General features: G+C 53.4%; 6 protein-coding genes across 6 annotated transcripts; 4 read left to right on the top strand and 2 right to left on the bottom strand.

Moving 5' to 3' along the window:
* Positions 1-502: 502 nt before the first annotated feature.
* J7T54_004824 (uncharacterized protein) lies at positions 503-2,501 on the bottom strand (the record flags this gene model as incomplete). Its single annotated transcript, XM_051503521.1, has 5 exons — positions 503-540; positions 592-904; positions 1,220-1,489; positions 1,538-2,123; positions 2,179-2,501. 5 exons carry the CDS (start codon positions 2,499-2,501, stop codon positions 503-505), a joined length of 1,530 nt encoding a protein of 509 aa, XP_051365134.1.
* A 183-nt stretch (positions 2,502-2,684) lies between these two features.
* On the top strand, positions 2,685-4,100 carry J7T54_004823 (uncharacterized protein; the record flags this gene model as incomplete). The annotated part of the gene is made up of 5 exons (XM_051503519.1): positions 2,685-2,888; positions 2,938-3,196; positions 3,251-3,283; positions 3,337-3,661; positions 4,073-4,100. 5 exons carry the CDS (start codon positions 2,685-2,687, stop codon positions 4,098-4,100), a joined length of 849 nt encoding a protein of 282 aa, XP_051365133.1.
* Positions 4,101-4,495: 395 nt separating this feature from the next.
* J7T54_004822 (uncharacterized protein) lies at positions 4,496-6,728 on the top strand (the record flags this gene model as incomplete). Its single annotated transcript, XM_051503518.1, has 4 exons — positions 4,496-4,619; positions 5,327-5,504; positions 5,559-5,861; positions 5,909-6,728. The coding sequence occupies 4 exons, from the start codon at positions 4,496-4,498 to the stop codon at positions 6,726-6,728; spliced, it is 1,425 nt and encodes a 474-aa protein (XP_051365132.1).
* An 850-nt stretch (positions 6,729-7,578) lies between these two features.
* J7T54_004821 (Choline kinase-like protein) lies at positions 7,579-10,143 on the top strand (the record flags this gene model as incomplete). Its single annotated transcript, XM_051503517.1, has 3 exons — positions 7,579-7,690; positions 7,928-9,360; positions 9,409-10,143. The coding sequence occupies 3 exons, from the start codon at positions 7,579-7,581 to the stop codon at positions 10,141-10,143; spliced, it is 2,280 nt and encodes a 759-aa protein (XP_051365131.1).
* Positions 10,144-10,217: 74 nt separating this feature from the next.
* J7T54_004820 (BTB/POZ domain-containing protein-like protein) lies at positions 10,218-12,192 on the bottom strand (the record flags this gene model as incomplete). Its single annotated transcript, XM_051503516.1, has 2 exons — positions 10,218-11,921; positions 11,971-12,192. The coding sequence occupies 2 exons, from the start codon at positions 12,190-12,192 to the stop codon at positions 10,218-10,220; spliced, it is 1,926 nt and encodes a 641-aa protein (XP_051365130.1).
* A 761-nt stretch (positions 12,193-12,953) lies between these two features.
* On the top strand, positions 12,954-15,284 carry J7T54_004819 (uncharacterized protein; the record flags this gene model as incomplete). The annotated part of the gene is made up of 4 exons (XM_051503515.1): positions 12,954-12,993; positions 13,048-13,515; positions 13,565-15,168; positions 15,255-15,284. 4 exons carry the CDS (start codon positions 12,954-12,956, stop codon positions 15,282-15,284), a joined length of 2,142 nt encoding a protein of 713 aa, XP_051365129.1.
* Positions 15,285-15,606: the final 322 nt, after the last annotated feature.

Raw genomic sequence — 15,606 nt, 5'->3', positions numbered from 1 at the left:
GTTTGATACGAGAGACAGGAGGGCAAAGCATATTTCTCTTCTCTGTACATGTTTGCTTCGAGGATACCACGTATTGCATGGCCGGCGAGGCCCGATGTATTTGATTTGTTAGTTGCGTCGTCTCCTGCAAGACAAGATGATACGTTTCGGGACACAGGGATGAGAGGATAGGTGCAGAGATGTTGATAATAGTACTCCCGTATCTAGGAGACTTGTTTGAATGACGAATCCATATGATACCAAACCACGACCGCCTCGCCAGGCCACACTTGTCTCGACTTTTCACCTGGGCCAATGAAGGCGAGTCCTTGCAAGGCAATAAAATAATACCCAAGAGGCGCACTGATATATGGTACATGAACATCCCAGTCCCGGATTTTCGAGCTCAATTGCGCGTCGCAATAACCACGACAAATGCTTCTCTTGTACGACCAGGTTGACTTCCCCTGAGCAAAATACAAGATAATCCGTCCCTTGTCCATTTGATACTGGTCGAGCAAAGCTAGACATACTCGCAAGTAACGCTGTGGTACCTCCGACCTGTGTTTGTCAGTATGCTACATAGCAGATCAACGAGCAGCCAATGCCTACCATGGTAGTGGAGCGAATATTCAATCGAAGCAGACTTGAATGTCGCATGTACCTCACACTGCAGACGATAGTGTTGCAATCCGTCTGCACCGAGACTCTGCGATAGAGACTCTTCTGGAATATTTCCAAGCCCTGCGCGAAGCGTGGACAAATCAAGCACGTCTTTGCCCTTAGTGATGACCGCGCCCGCCAGGTTTCTGTTTGCTCGGTCGTACTTGATTGCTATTTCGAGCTCAAAGGGACGGCCGAGGTGGACGGCTTGAGTGAGCTCGTAGAAGATAGGCACGGATCTATCCTCCAACACGGTATCACCCTGAAACCCGTCAGTCCGCTGTCTCATAGTGTCTGATAGTAGTATTTTACTTACTCTCATGACAAACCAGTACATTACTGGCACGCGATGACAGCCTGAAAACATATCCCACTCATTGAGGTGCGCAAGGTGCGCATGACGCTCGTGTTGATAGGCGGCAAGGAGGAGCACACCGTAACTCCGTCTAGCTTTACGCGCTTGCACAGCAACTGGCGCTGTCTTCGGATCATTGTTGGCTAAACCTTTAAGTACGGCGCCCTGAACCACAGCCTGCCATGCTTTTGGGGGCTGGAGAACTCGCACGGTCATCCCTACCGCGTCAGTGATCCTGTCTCTCAGGTACATCGAGGCTCCGAAGTCTCCAACGAGTAAGATAGCCGTGACAGGAGTTCTTATAGACTGCAGCTGAGCCTTGATGAGCTTGATGATCTGGTTCACAACAGGCCTGAAGATCTCGCGAATGTCGGAAGCTTTCATGGCAAACCTCCCTCGGGAGACTCCTAGCTGTGCCGAATTGGCCACGCCGCCCAAGGGGAAAGTGAAGGTCTCGTCGTCCGGAGTCTTGGAAGCGAATTGGCGCTTGATCTGGAAAATCAATAAGTAAAAGAGGGCCATGCGCTAAGCCTCACGCACTTTCTTCTCAAATACGTCAACGGTTTCGTAGACAACCTCCTGGTCAAAACAGTCGAGATGACATAGCTTGTCTTGCATGAACTTTTCAACTCGGCGGTTGAGCCAACATGAGCCGAAAATACCACCTGTTCCTGGAGCAGCTTCCTCAAGTTCCAGAATTGGCTTCAGCTGCGTGATTCTGTGAGCAATCAAGTCGACTATACCGCCACCTGCGTCGACAAGGAGGATTGTTTGGTTGACTTTCAATCCATGAGGATCAAGACCTTGGAGCGCATAGAGTGCGGCCGCCTCTGGCCCCGAGATGAAGTGGATTAGCCGGCCATTTGCACCAAGCGAGGGTGCGTTCTGACACGCGTGCCTTGTGAGATCTTTGGCACTATCGCTCCACATGGCAGGCACGGTGGCAATAAACTCCATGGGTTTAGATTTGAGTACGGTGTCTCCGAGCTTGTACTGAAGAATGTAGTGTAGATGAGCACCGAGACGCTCCATAAAGTCAGTCACCAACTGGGCCGGATCACGGCCACCACGGGCAGACAGCTTCTGACTACTCTGGGTCATAGCCTTCGTAGTTTTGTAAAGGTCACTAGCGGAAGATTGTCAGTCCGGTTGAAGAGTTGATCTGGACTCTTCATACGCACAGCTTGAACCATTCGACAATCTCATCCTCAGGGACGTTTCCAGGGATCGAGAACCCCCACTGGACTTCTCTCTTGGTATATCTCAGCGTGGTCGGTACCTTAGCAGACGACTCGCCTTCCGACGAGGCGGCGCAGACAGGCCAAGTGGTGATAGCCGTGTTCCTGTCCGGCTGTTGGGTTCCTGCCCAGGCGATGCCCGAGTATTTAGTGCCAAAGTCAATGCCGATGATGAGCTTGCCTTGCGGCCATCCTGAAACTTCATGGGAGATTTCATGTTGACTGTGGTAAGCTCGGTCTAAATACGTGTATACTGAGCTGAGCATAAACAGGATTACGCAAGCAAGAAAGGGTTAGATAAGTTTGACAGTGCACCAGGATATCAGCTCTCTCTCACTTTTATCTCCGAATTTACTTTCAAGCAATTTGAGCATCGAATCAAGCCATTGAGGACTGCCCCAGTCGAAGAAAGTTCAGCGAAGATGAAAGAGGAACAAGGTATCCAACAAATGGTAGCCGATTTCTTTAACAATTGCAAAGTCTTGGGGGCGCAGCTCAAGGCACTGGCCACAAAGAGCGAGGCGGTTGCTGCAACGGAGGCAAAACTTCTGAAGGAGAATGCCGCCCTACGCCAGCAACTAAATGATGCTCAGACGCACGTATTCGCCTTGCAGCCATTCCACGAGGATCTGACGCCTGAAGATATCAATGACGTGAGCCAGAATCTTCAAGATGGGTCAGCATTCAGCTGACACTGGAAAGGCCTTTAAGAAAGTTGTCGATGGTGTCCAAGCATGGACCCAAAATACCTGTCAAAAGCTTCCAGCTACTGCAGAGCAGGGCAACAGCTATGTCCGACGCATGGCACGAGCTGACCCTCGGGGTATACATAAACTTCAAGTCCTCGTCAGGGAAGAATTGGACATCAGCGTCGCTTTGTCGATTCCCGACACAGACGAGGACATCCTAATTGCTATCATGATGAGAGCATTAAACTTCAACGTGTTTAACCATCCTCAAGGTATACTATTTAGCTGCTTGCCCTCAGAAACAGCAATGTGCCAAGGTATCACAGAAGCATTGGCCACGACTGTTACCAAGAAGCGAGGTACGCAGGAAACCCCCCCCCTTCGAAGCTATAGCACTGATATTATGCAACAGATGCAGTTGCTATCAGCAACTGGAACGCCGAGGCACTCACCGCGCTTGTGTCAACACCATATTTCGAAAGGGAACAGAAGAAGCAGCTTATGGATGTCACCGCCATCATTTCACAATTGTTCGGCATCTTCTGTCCCGAAGAGAAATTTGAGGAATTTCACCAGGACATTGTGGAATCGTGTGTCATCCCCGCGGCACAATTTCAGCGAAAGATCGCGTGCAGTCCACATCAAGTCGAGTTCGATTTCAACAGATATCGTGAGCTTGACCAGACAAGACGCATCTCGACGTCACCAGAATTCTTCGCAAACTTCAACAGAATGAGGTGTGAGGATCTCATGAACAATAGAAAACAATTTGAATTGGAGAAGGTGAGCCTCGGCTCCAAGCACGGCTATGTCGAGGAGCACTTGGAGCCAATCTGTCTCTTATCTCCCGGAATTATAATGGTACATACTTATCGGATATCGGAATCTAACAAGAGCTCACACGTCAAGACTGTCCGCCCGCCTCGTGTTCTAGTCGTTTGGGGCGGATAAGCGGCAATGGAGACATTCTGCACGGGCAAACCAACTACACTCACCCACCGATTTAGTTCAGTCAAGCTGCGCTAATTCAGAGGCTCGGACATTCAGGCTGTAGCGTCCCAGAGCGGTGGGCGTTTGTGGAAGCAGGAAAACGAAGCTAAGCTCTCCGGGGGCATGGGAAGGGAAAAACACGTAACAACCGTGCATAGGGAGTCCAAGGGGCACGCCATTGAGTGACTTTGACCGGGACAACTAGTCACCTCGTAGATGAATGCCTTTCAGGGCGTGGTTCTTTGATCCCACAAACACCAAGCCAATGTGATGGACCAGAGCTCCAGTGTTCTGTCGTGGTGCAAAGATGCGTCCATTGAACGAAACCAGCGAATGCGGTTGGAGAATACATGCCACTAAGTACCAGGTAAAGTAAGGTGCCATTGATATGAGACGGAAAGCAGAGACTGGCTGAATTGCTCAGGCAGGTGACTAGAGTTTGTGGATCCTCTAAGATACCTAGCATTTTGAGCTCTTCAGTAACTCACTCCCCTTTCTTTGTTCCACCTCACCTTGCCCCAGCCCAGCCACGAACTCCAAGACATTCGCATCCCAGCTCAGCGCCAAAACAACCGCAACACATGACAAATTTCAGCAAAGGCTTTTATGGTGTAGTCAGCTCTGAAATTTGGTGCGACCCGGTTCCCGACAAAGAGGGAGAGTATCCCAGCTCCGAGGCTCAAGCTGAGGGAACTGAAGAAAATGGTTGACAAAACCCCGACCTCTCCCGCTGACAGCTGTTCTAGAGCCGGCTCTAGTGACAACATGTGAACCTTGTGGGGACGACAAAGGACGCTGACGAGAGCAGGCACCAAATGCATGTATCAGTTTTTCTGGGAATGCGGTGCAGGTCATACAGAAATCATGGCGAACGACAACAGCCTGCATGATCAGACATGTTGCTATCACTCAGACAACTTGAGAATTGAGGGCAGTGCAGTGATTAGGAGAGACGTGGAGCCGGATGTTGGAGGACGTATTGGAAAGATCGCATGGCTGGCTGCAAAACCTCGCAGCTTGATGTTTTTTGATTGTTTGATTGGAGCCCGAGGTTTTGATAATGGATTGAGCACGAGAGTTGAGAGGTTGAAGGTCAACAAGAGCATGCTCCCTGAGACAAAGCACTTGCTCGTGTCGCCTTAATTTATAGTGGAGACCTGCGGCTTCGCATCCGCCCGCCTCCTCGCACACAGTCAACGTTCAACCTTTCCACCTTGCGACCTCGCGACACTGGCTCCGTCATCATTGCAGCAGTCGAGCGTGGCGATTAAAGAGCCAGATCATGACATTCTTGGGTGCGCTCCCTCGCTGTGGCGCTTTCGCGCGAGCAGCACGGCAACCAGCGCGTCGCGCGTACGACTCAACGCGGAATTGGGCGCCGTGCACGGCACGTCGATTCGGAACCACACCAGCCGTTCGGTTTCTCAAGAGCGCTGCCAGTGACTCGCCGGATGGTGATCTCGAGCTGAACTTTGTGAAGAGGCGCACACTCGACGAGCAGCCGGTGTGGCCGGTTACGTCATCGTCAACAGCTAGCCCCTTTTCCCAGGAGGCCAAGAAGCTGGCGAGGAGCTTTGGATTCCTTTACGAGTAGGCACTCCCGAGCCCTTTACCTGGAGGTGAATGTGCTGATCTGTTGCCAAGCTGCGATGGTGTCCTCCATTTGGGTGATCAGAAGATTCGCAGTGCCAAGTCTGCCTTGCGGTTGTGCCGGGACCATGACTCGAGGTATCTGTTCTTGACGAATGGCGGTGGCAACACAACAGAAGAACAGAAAGCGGCGAGCTTGAAAAAGAAGGTTGGTATAGATGGCGTGGACGATCTTATTGGCGACCGGGTTATTCAATCACACACGCCACTTCGAAAATTCAGGACACAGGCCAAAGAGGACGAGACTATCTACATCACGAGCTTAGACCCTGAAAGAGCTCGAAATATTGCTCACTCGTAGGTTTACATACCTCAAAGAACGATCCAATACTTACAGTCATCAGGTACGGCTTCCGGAATGTTATCACGTCAACAGATCTGCTCGAGCAGTATGAGCACATCTATCCATTCGCACCCAAGCATATCTTCAACTCCAAAGGCCGGGCGCTTCCAAATGCCACCAAACTATGGCGCGGCACAGATGCCATGGCCTATGACGCAGCCGAATTGAAGAATGGCAACTACCTGAAGATCGACCACGTCTTCATCTTCAACGACCCTCGGGATTGGTCACTCGAGACCCAAATCATTCACGACATCCTCGCGTCGCATCAGGGCTATCTCGGCACACTATCTCACAAGAATGGCGATAAGTCCTTGGAGAATGGCGGCTGGCAACAGGATGGACAACCCAAGGTGTGGATATCCAACCTCGACCTCCTATGGAAAACAGAGCACCCAATCAACCGCTTCGGCACCGGCGCGTTCCTGCACGCCTTCCGCGGTGTCTGGAAAGAGTCGACAGGGCACGAGCTTCTGTTCAAATATATGGGCAAACCCTCGCGCATCACTTACGAGTACGCTCACGACAGTCTCCTGCGAGCAAACGGGGCGGCCGACGGGAGGACCGAGCCGTTGCGCAGGGTATACATGATCGGCGACAACCCGGAGAGTGATGTTCGCGGGGCGCTCGAGTTCCAGCCCGAGGACGGGACCGAGTATGTGCCGATCCTGGTCAAGACGGGGGTTTGGCGCCAGACAGAGGCGGAGAGGCAGCCTCGATGGGAACCGGCAGTGATTGTGAACGATGTCCTTGACGCCGTGGTTTGGGCCATGAGGAACGAGGGTATTGATGTTACCAGAGAGGCTGTGGAGAAGATGTAGTGCTGGTTATCATAGACTAGAGGGACTGGAAGTGGAATATGAAAGGCCATGTCCAAAGCTTAATTGTTAGCTTCGCCAATGCAATACGTATGGCAAAGGCTACCGTCATGTTGCGTGGGACCTGGGCGCATACGATGTAAGGTAGATACTTCACGACTTGGCAGTGCGGAAAGCGATCACATGCCGCCAAGACAGGACCCTTGCGGCTTGCAGGGGTCCTCACACATATTTTTTTTTACTTCACTGGCAGCTACGTAACAAGGTCTGCAAACCACACTGCAGTGATTCTAGACGTCGTAATGCATCGTGCGACGTCAAGCGAAACGCCTACCAATGCAATGCAGAGCCAACGTGTAAAGTGGTTGGTCAGGGTCAAACAATCACTTGACAGGCTTGGCCGCTGCCTTGTATAGGTAGATCTGAAGGATGGACGCCATTACATCACACCACGTGACATAATTTCGGGGTCTGTCCACATGACGCTTCGCTGGCAGTCGCCATGAATGACCTCGAGTTGTGCTGGCGCCAACATATCAGTGTACAGCAATTTCCATCAAAAAGAAGCGGCATCCTGCGACGGAGCAAGCCCATAGGGATGAACTTATTGGCCACCGTTGGAACTCACGTTTCTGATTGTTGATCGCGCTCCCACTCCCTTCGGCAGTCCCCGAACCGTGGCGGCCCTGGCCCCTGACTACGAGGCCCACTACACCGCCGACACCTTTTCGCGCCATTTCCCCACGACCGCCAGCTTCATCGACCTGCCCCTCATCACTCCCTCAAGACGGGTTTGATCATTGCTTTTCCCCTCATTTGCACCTCCCAAACCATCGCCGATACCACGCTCGCCATGTCTGCTTCTAGCAGCCTCGGCGGGGCAAGTGGCCAGCAGCCCTTGCGGTCAGCCATGAAGCCTGAGAACGATAGCGAAAGGACACCACCAGCCAGTGGCACTCTCAAAGGTACGTGATCTTAGTCGTAGGGGTTCTGCAGGGTTTCCAGAGACTTGCGTCCATTGAGTTAGTTTGGACCAAAGGAATTTCCACTCAGAAGGTTTTAGGCAGACTGTGTCCGAGCTTTGTATGCCAACAATACCTGGGATATTAGCAGTTGCGCCATATCTTCACAGACACAAAGATACTAGGATACCAATCATATTGTCATTGACATTGGGAACATTGGCTTACTCTCTCTCTCAGCTGTCCAGATAGAAGAGCCAACCCCTGAGCCGTCGCTCATAGACGATGACAATCCCACTCATCGACAGTTCCGCGCTAGTCACAGTCGCAAGTTGAGTGGCCGATCACAGCCATCGCAAGTCCCTCAATCATCCAAGTCATCCACGCGCGACGACGCCTCGCCGTCATGGCGCCCTGGAGATGAGCCCCTGAGTGGTAACGCACCACAGGAGCACGATCATAGCCATCGACACAAGTACTACAGCGAGAAGCTGCTGTCTCAAGTGAGCGACTGGATAGAGAGGGAACGGCTGCGTATGTCGGTGCGGAAGCATAGATCTCGAGGAAGCAGGCGCAAGTCGGCCTCGCCTAGTACAGTGGACGATGACTCGGCAAAAGCAACGCCCAGCGGCCGCGAAAGATCCGACTCCATCGACTCCCAGTCCAGTGATGTTTCCTTGGACAAGCTTCAGAGAATACTAGACGACTCCATGGCTGCCATGGGTCTGGGCTCTATTTCTCGTGATGCGCCCAAGATTCCCCGGCCGCGACACAGGAAGCGTCGGTCATCTTTGCAGCGCACGGCCTCGTCTGATACCGACTATGTGGATGGAGATGCCATTGTACCAGATTGCGACGTCTGGCTTGACAACTCCAAGACGATGGCTTACAGCACAAGCACAGTGAACCTGCTCGATACGGAAGATGCCAAGTCGAGGCGAGATCACGAATGTTGGATCACCTTCAAGAACGAGATCATCCGCACAGCCCATACTTTGCGACTCAAAGGCTGGCGCAGGGTTCCCTTGGATTCCGGCGAGGGCATTGATGTCCAGCGTCTCAGCGGCGCCCTCACCAATGCAGTCTACGTCGTCACGCCCCCAACGGAGCTCCAAGACGACGAGCAGAGCAAGAAGAAGCCGGCGAAACTCCTCCTTCGAATTTACGGCCCGCAAGCCGACAACCTCATCGATCGAGAGAATGAGCTCAAAGTATTGCAGCGTTTGGCGCGGAAGAAGATTGGGCCTCGTTTGCTTGGCACCTTCCAGAACGGTCGTTTCGAGCAGTATTTCAACGCGTCTCCCCTAACACCTGCCGACCTGCGCGATCCCGACGTATCCAAGCAGATTGCCAAGCGCATGCGCGAGCTCCACGATGGCGTTGAAGTGTTGGATAGCGAACGGGAGGCTGGGCCTGCTGTCTGGAAGAACTGGAACTGCTGGCTGGACAATGTAGCGAGGATTGTCACCTACCTGGACAAGCAGTACGAGGAGACGATCGGAGAGGATTCGCGCAGAAACTCAGTCGTGCACAATTGGAAGACGAGTGGATACGTCTTGGGTTTGCCGTGGGCGCAATTCTTGGCCGTGGCCAACAAGTACCGGGAATGGCTTGTCCAACAGTACGGAGATGCGAAGAGCCTCAACGACGGGCTCATCTTTGCCCACAATGATGTTAGTGTCGCTACTCACGCACGATTCCACGTTGACTAACCTCAGCAGACCCAATACGGCAACATTCTCCGCTTCCAACCCGACGACGAAAAATCGCCTCTCCTGCAACCTGCCAACAAACACAAGCAGCTTATCGTTATCGACTTTGAATACGCTGCCGCCAGTCGTCCGGGTCAGGAATTTGCAAACCACTTCACGGAATGGATGTACAACTACCATGACGCCAAGACCCCATGGGCTTTGAACACTGCTGCTTATCCCAAGCCCGAAGAGCAACGTCGCTTCCTGAAAGCGTACATTGACCATCGCTCACAGTTCCCTCTCGCCGGCTCGACACCCAAGCTCCGCCCCCAAGATGCCGGCACAGGCGCGTCAACTCCTCAGACACCACCCACACTGACATCTGCGCCATCTTCGAGTTCCATCGTTGATTTCATGTTGGACTCGCGCGCGCCTCCGGGAGGATGGAGTGCTGCCGAGCGTGCACGTGAAGAGCGTACCGACCAGCAAGTCCGTGCCCTCCTTGAGGAGACTCGACTGTGGCGTCCCGCCAACAGTCTGTTTTGGGCCGCCTGGGGCTGCGTGCAAGCCAAGGTGCCTGGCTTGGAGACGGGCGAGCCACTGGGCACAGACGCAGAGGAGGACGCGGACGAGTTCGACTACCTGAGCTACTCGCAAGACCGAGCCTTGTTCTTCTGGGGTGATCTTGTGCAGCTTGGTCTTGTTCAAAGGGAGGAATTACCAGAGCCCTTGCGATCGAGGATCAAGCTTGTGGAGCTTTAGAGAGCCCATCTTGAAACAAGCAACTTAATAGAGACACTTGAAACGCTACGTACGCACGTGCATGTGAATTGATTCTACGCATCTAGCTTGAGACGTTCTAGCATCATGTCGATCTTGCCGAGAAGATTCTGATAACTCATCGCGTCAGCGACAAACTCATCATCGCCGTCAGAGTCCTCTTCTTCCTTCAACTTCTCCTTGTTGCCACTGTCGAGGCCCTTGTCCTCCGGTTTCCACCCGTTCGTACCCGCCACATCTGCGGATGGTTGCTTGACCTGCCCTTCTGCAGCGTCCGCAATCTGGGCAGCGACCTGTGCGTCGATTTCCCCTTCCTCGTCCATGACATCTTCCAGCCCTGTATCCTCGAAGCGCAGTCGAAATCTCTCGGACAGGTAGTAGCGAATGTCGTCGAGCAACTCAATGGTATCCGTCTCCTGGCGCTCTTTGATCCTGCTTGCTGATTCTTGGATCATGTCCTGAAATTCGCCGTCGTCAATGTAGTCTTCCAGTCTATATGCGATGTAACGCGCCGCGAATTCCTCGAGACGCTGCACGCGAAGGTCCCATGCGGCACGAATCACATCGTAGATGTTCACCGGCTCGACCTCGACGCCCTTCTTCTCGTCTATCGGCTCGCCAATATTGACGTTGGAGGAGCCGCTGCCGAGGGTGGAGATGGCAACGGCCGCCTTGGACTTGAGCGTGTCGAGGAAGAGCATGTCGGCGGCGTATAATAGATCCAATGCCTGATCCAAGGAGATACGATCTGTACTTTCGGTATAGAGGAATGTGAGAATCAGTTCCAGGATTTCGGGCGTGCAGTCCAGGGTGACGATGCGCAGGTTATCGGAACGCCGGGACTCGACAAAGTCGCCGGAGAACATCTTCTCAAAGTACTCGCTTCGGATGAGCATCGCCTTGTGAGCTGGATAGAGAATCGACTTGCGAGGCTTGGCTGCCGTGGTGCCGTTTGTGGTGTCTGCTGCTGCGGCGGGACCGATGGGTATGCCCTGCGCGTTGACGGGCGTGTCCTTTGCTCCATCGTGCGGCGATGCCTCATCTTCAGCTAATGGCTCGTCCGCACGTAGAAGCACATCGGCAAAGATGGAGTTGTCATGTTTCCAAACGACTTCATCCACGCGGTCCGAGTCAACGAACATTTTCCTCCCGAGAACATTCGCCTGAAAGAAAGCTTCCATCTGTCGAAGCGCCCGCCGGACCTCGTCTTCGTACCTCTGTCGGGCTAGTCGCCTGTCACTCCCCGCCATGATTGCTTCCCATAGCTGTTCGATTTCAAGTTGCTTGCTGAGCTTGTCCAATCCCTTGAGGACATCCTCCTCAGACACGTCACTGGCCTGCGCAACGAGGTCTCTTGGAACAGCACCAAGATAGACGTATCGTAGCGCGATCTGAAATGAGTCGGTGGGAATGGCAGCGGACAGTTTCCATTGCGTCGTCTCAGGCTGCGCAGTAAGCTTTTTGTTGAAGTATGGTGTTCTCGCAGCAAGAATGAACTTGTGAATATCGAAAGAATCGTTTCCAGCAATGAGAGCAATGTCGGTCAACCCATTGGGGTTGTTGATGAGGGAGGAAATATGTGTTGACCAGTATACATATGGATCTGACGACTTGGAGAAGTCGTACTGGAGCAAAAGGTTCCGTATCCGGTCGTTGAGAGCATTGTAGATGCAACGTTCACCTTGAAACGTGTTCCTCTCAGCCAACGCCCCGGACTCCAAGAGTAGTCGCACCAACTCATAGTGGCCGCACAAGCTAGCCTGGAGAGACGTAAGCATCTGGACGCCGTTGGTACGGAGTGGAGCGCACGATAATCAGCGGCGTGTAATCGAACTTGTCTTTCCCATTGATGTTAACGCCGAGGTTGATGAGCTCCTGGCACTTTCTCAGGTCGCCATGACGACACGCCAACAAGAATTCTTGGAAATTCTCGCTGGTGTCCAAGGGGTTCTCGTCCCGTAGCGTTCCGGCTTTGATCATGAGGTTCTCCTCGGCCAAGGTGCCCTCGAGCTCATACTTTTTCAGGACCATGGTGGCGAGTCGCTGCGGGGTGTCTAAGTAAGGTTCATGAAGGACGGCTAAGAGGCAAAGCTAAAAAGATATGTATATAAATGTGTGAATGTATCGGCGTATAAACTCTCACAAACAAAGGAAAGAAAGGAGGCGTCGGTGTGCGAAATTTGTCGAGGAAGAACCTCCAGCATGCGAACCCATCGCGAAACCGCCTTGCCTGCATGTCGTCAGTTGAATATGGACGATCAATCATCATGAGCGGCGTGCCCCACCATAATGTGCGCTAGCTTCTGAATCGATTATTGTTATCGATTGCCGCGGTTGAACCCCGGTAAGTTGACGAAAAGCGAAGCCGTAAGATGGTTGCCTGGCCAACGTCACTGTTTGGTACATCCCCGAAATCCCACGTCAGGCGACAGGGGTGTACAGTGGCCGTTGGTTGGCAACGGAACACTCGCCAGCAAAACGCTCGACAGCGTTACCCACAGAGAATTGGGTAGCAACTCGGACTTCTCTCTTCCTCTCTCGCTTTTTTCCTCGTCTTCACAACAACAACAACACCAACAACAGCCTTTCGTTTACTAACTCAGCAGGACAGAGCCAGTCATTCGCGTGCCCTTGGTCATTCACGGCTCGACCTTCTTCGCTCCATACTACTGCTGAGCGGTGCATTACTCGACGTCCCTCTCTGTCCTCAATTCCTCTCTCATGCTGGCTTTCCTCGATACGTCTTCCCCGTCCTAGCGTTTTACTTGCGTCGTGGACGACACTAGCCCATCATGTCTACCGAAGACAAGTACGACACCTTGGAGAAGATTGGTAAGTTGTCGCACGGCCTCGACCTCTGACTCTAACTCTGACCCTTGTGTACAGGCCATGGATCATTCGGTATCATTCGCAAGGTCCGTCGCAAGGCCGACGGCTTCATCATGTGCCGCAAGGAGATCTCCTACCAGCGCATGTCGCAGAAGGAGCGCGAGCAGCTCCACGCCGAGTTCCAAATCCTATCCCATCTCCGACACACGAACATTGTCGCCTACTACCACCGAGAGCATCTTAAGCTGAGCCAGGACCTTCACCTGTACATGGAATATTGTGGGAATGGCGACCTGGGGCGTGTGATCAAGGACCTGCAGCACAAGGGGCAACGCGCTCCAGAGAATTTTGTCTGGAGTGTATTCACCCAGCTCAGCCTCGCGCTGTATCGCTGCCACTATGGTGTCAATCCTCCCGAGGTGGGCACCAATGTGCTCGGTCTCACGCAAGGCACGACACATGGGCCCCCCAAGGTACCCGCGGGTACCATGACTATCCTGCACCGTGACTTGAAACCAGAGAACGGTAAGCTGGCCTCGACTGCTGCATTTGAGAAGTTGACTAACTTGTCAAGTCTTTCTCGACGAAGACAACTCTGTCAAACTCGGCGACTTTGGTCTTTCGAAGATGATCAAGTCCCATGACTTTGCGTCGACATATGTGGGCACGCCTTTCTACATGTCGCCCGAGATCTGCGCGGCCGAGAAGTATACATTGAAATCCGACATTTGGTCATTAGGCTGCATCATCTACGAACTCTGCTCTCGCGAGCCCCCTTTCAACGCCAAGACCCATTTCCAGCTGGTGCAGAAGATCAAGGAAGGCAAAATTGCGCCTCTTCCGGAGATGTACTCGGCAGAGCTGAACGCTGTGATCAAGGACTGCTTGCGCGTGAATGCCGATCGACGGCCTGATACGGCGCAACTGCTCAACCTGCCTGTTGTGAAGTTGATGCGCAAGGAGAAGGAGGTCGCAGACTACAACAAGAAGCTCAAGGCCAGGGAGGAGGCTGTGGCTAAACATGCGAAGGACGTGGAAGAAGCCACTGCCAACCTCGAGCGCGAACGAGACACTATGCGAGAAGAGATTGACTCGGCGTTGCGTCGGGAATGGGAGGTCAAGGCCCGTCTGGAGATCGACCGTCTGGTGCAGGAACACATCGAAACGCTGAACAAACAGTTCGAGACGGAGGTGGCGGCGCGAGCAGAAGAACTGGCCAGAGCCATGGTCCCTGTGGCCCCTGAAGAGCCGAAAACAGAGCCGCCCTCAATGGCATCTCCTGTTGCCAGGTCACTCTGTCCACAATCCTCAATGAGCACTGTCGAAAGCGACGATTTCCCCTCAACAACTGACTTTACCGATTACTCAATTGAAAGTCCCGATACATCGAAAGAGAAGGAACCTAAGAAGGGTGCAAGGACCCCATTCGGACGCGCACAAACCATGTTCGCAGGTGCTGGCACACCAATGGACGTCGAGATGGCATCGCCGAGCCCTATCGCTATCGCATCTTTATCACTTTCGCCCCGTCGCACGGGTGCGACCAAAGTGCCCGCTATGCCCGAGGGCAACATCTTTGGCGCCAAGAGCTCCAAGGGGGCAAACTGGACTATGCCAGACGAGCCGACCATCGAAGAGTCAGACGATGAAGAAATCGTCCCCTCGCCGACGCGCAACATCCGATCTAGCAAAAATCCCTTCACAGCTAGGGATCGCCCAGTGCTGACGACACAAAAGACATGCCCGATCAACGTCAACCGGCTCAAGCCGCAGACTTCCACATGTGGTCTCGTGTCTAAAATGGGGCAGGCCCAGATATCTGAGCCGGCACCTCGCTCGCCTAACAGGCGTCTGAGCAAGATTCCGTCAAAGGCGAACCTTAGTGGTGAAGCCAATGTTCACAGCGCGCTGTCACGTAAGCAGTCGCAGAATCGGAAGGAGAAGACACAGGACCCCGAGGCTTTGGGCAAAGTCGCGGTCAAGAACAACGTCAAGGGCCGCACTCTGGTGGAACTCTCACAAGCTCGTGCTGGAGGGCGACCTGTGCCGACGGGACCCGAGAACAGTGGTCACCTCGCGAGTCCCAAGCGCCGCATGGCGGGCGAGCGGAGGGATAGCAACGGCGAGCCAGTGGCTACGTGGGACCCGGAGAGAGATGAGATGCCGAGTCCATTCTTGGTGCGTCAACGCAGAGCTAAGGCCTAGGGAACTTTGCTGCGGTAGCTCAAGACCTTGACTGACGGTTACGCTTGTTGGCGATACAGGCCCGCGGCAAGCGAAACTCCACGCACTGAAGGACAAGTCGATGCGAGTCGAGATGATGACGGCGAGTGACGGCCAAACACACACAAGGATCAACACACCATTTTCTTTTGTCCAAGCGTGCGCAGTTGGAGGAAGGGTTCTAGAGAGCGCGCGCATGCACGCTTACACACTCACACACGGCGTTTTAAGGAGTCCGGTCTGGATGACGAATGGACGAATTGGTACTTGCTTGCATGGGCGACAACGGGAGGAAGGGCAAGAGGCTAGGCCGTGGCTGCGCGCCAGTCCGTTGGTAGCTCCTTTGGCGTTGGACATGTCTTACTGGGTATTGTTGTACTCTCGCACTACTGC

This window comes from Emericellopsis cladophorae (genome assembly GCF_022114955.1).
Source record: "Emericellopsis cladophorae strain MUM 19.33 chromosome Unknown NODE_5_length_938552_cov_118_678949, whole genome shotgun sequence".
Lineage (NCBI taxonomy): Eukaryota > Fungi > Ascomycota > Sordariomycetes > Hypocreales > Bionectriaceae > Emericellopsis > Emericellopsis cladophorae.
The sequence above is the reverse complement of the archived record's forward strand: the minus strand, read 5'-3'. Positions and strand labels throughout refer to the sequence as shown.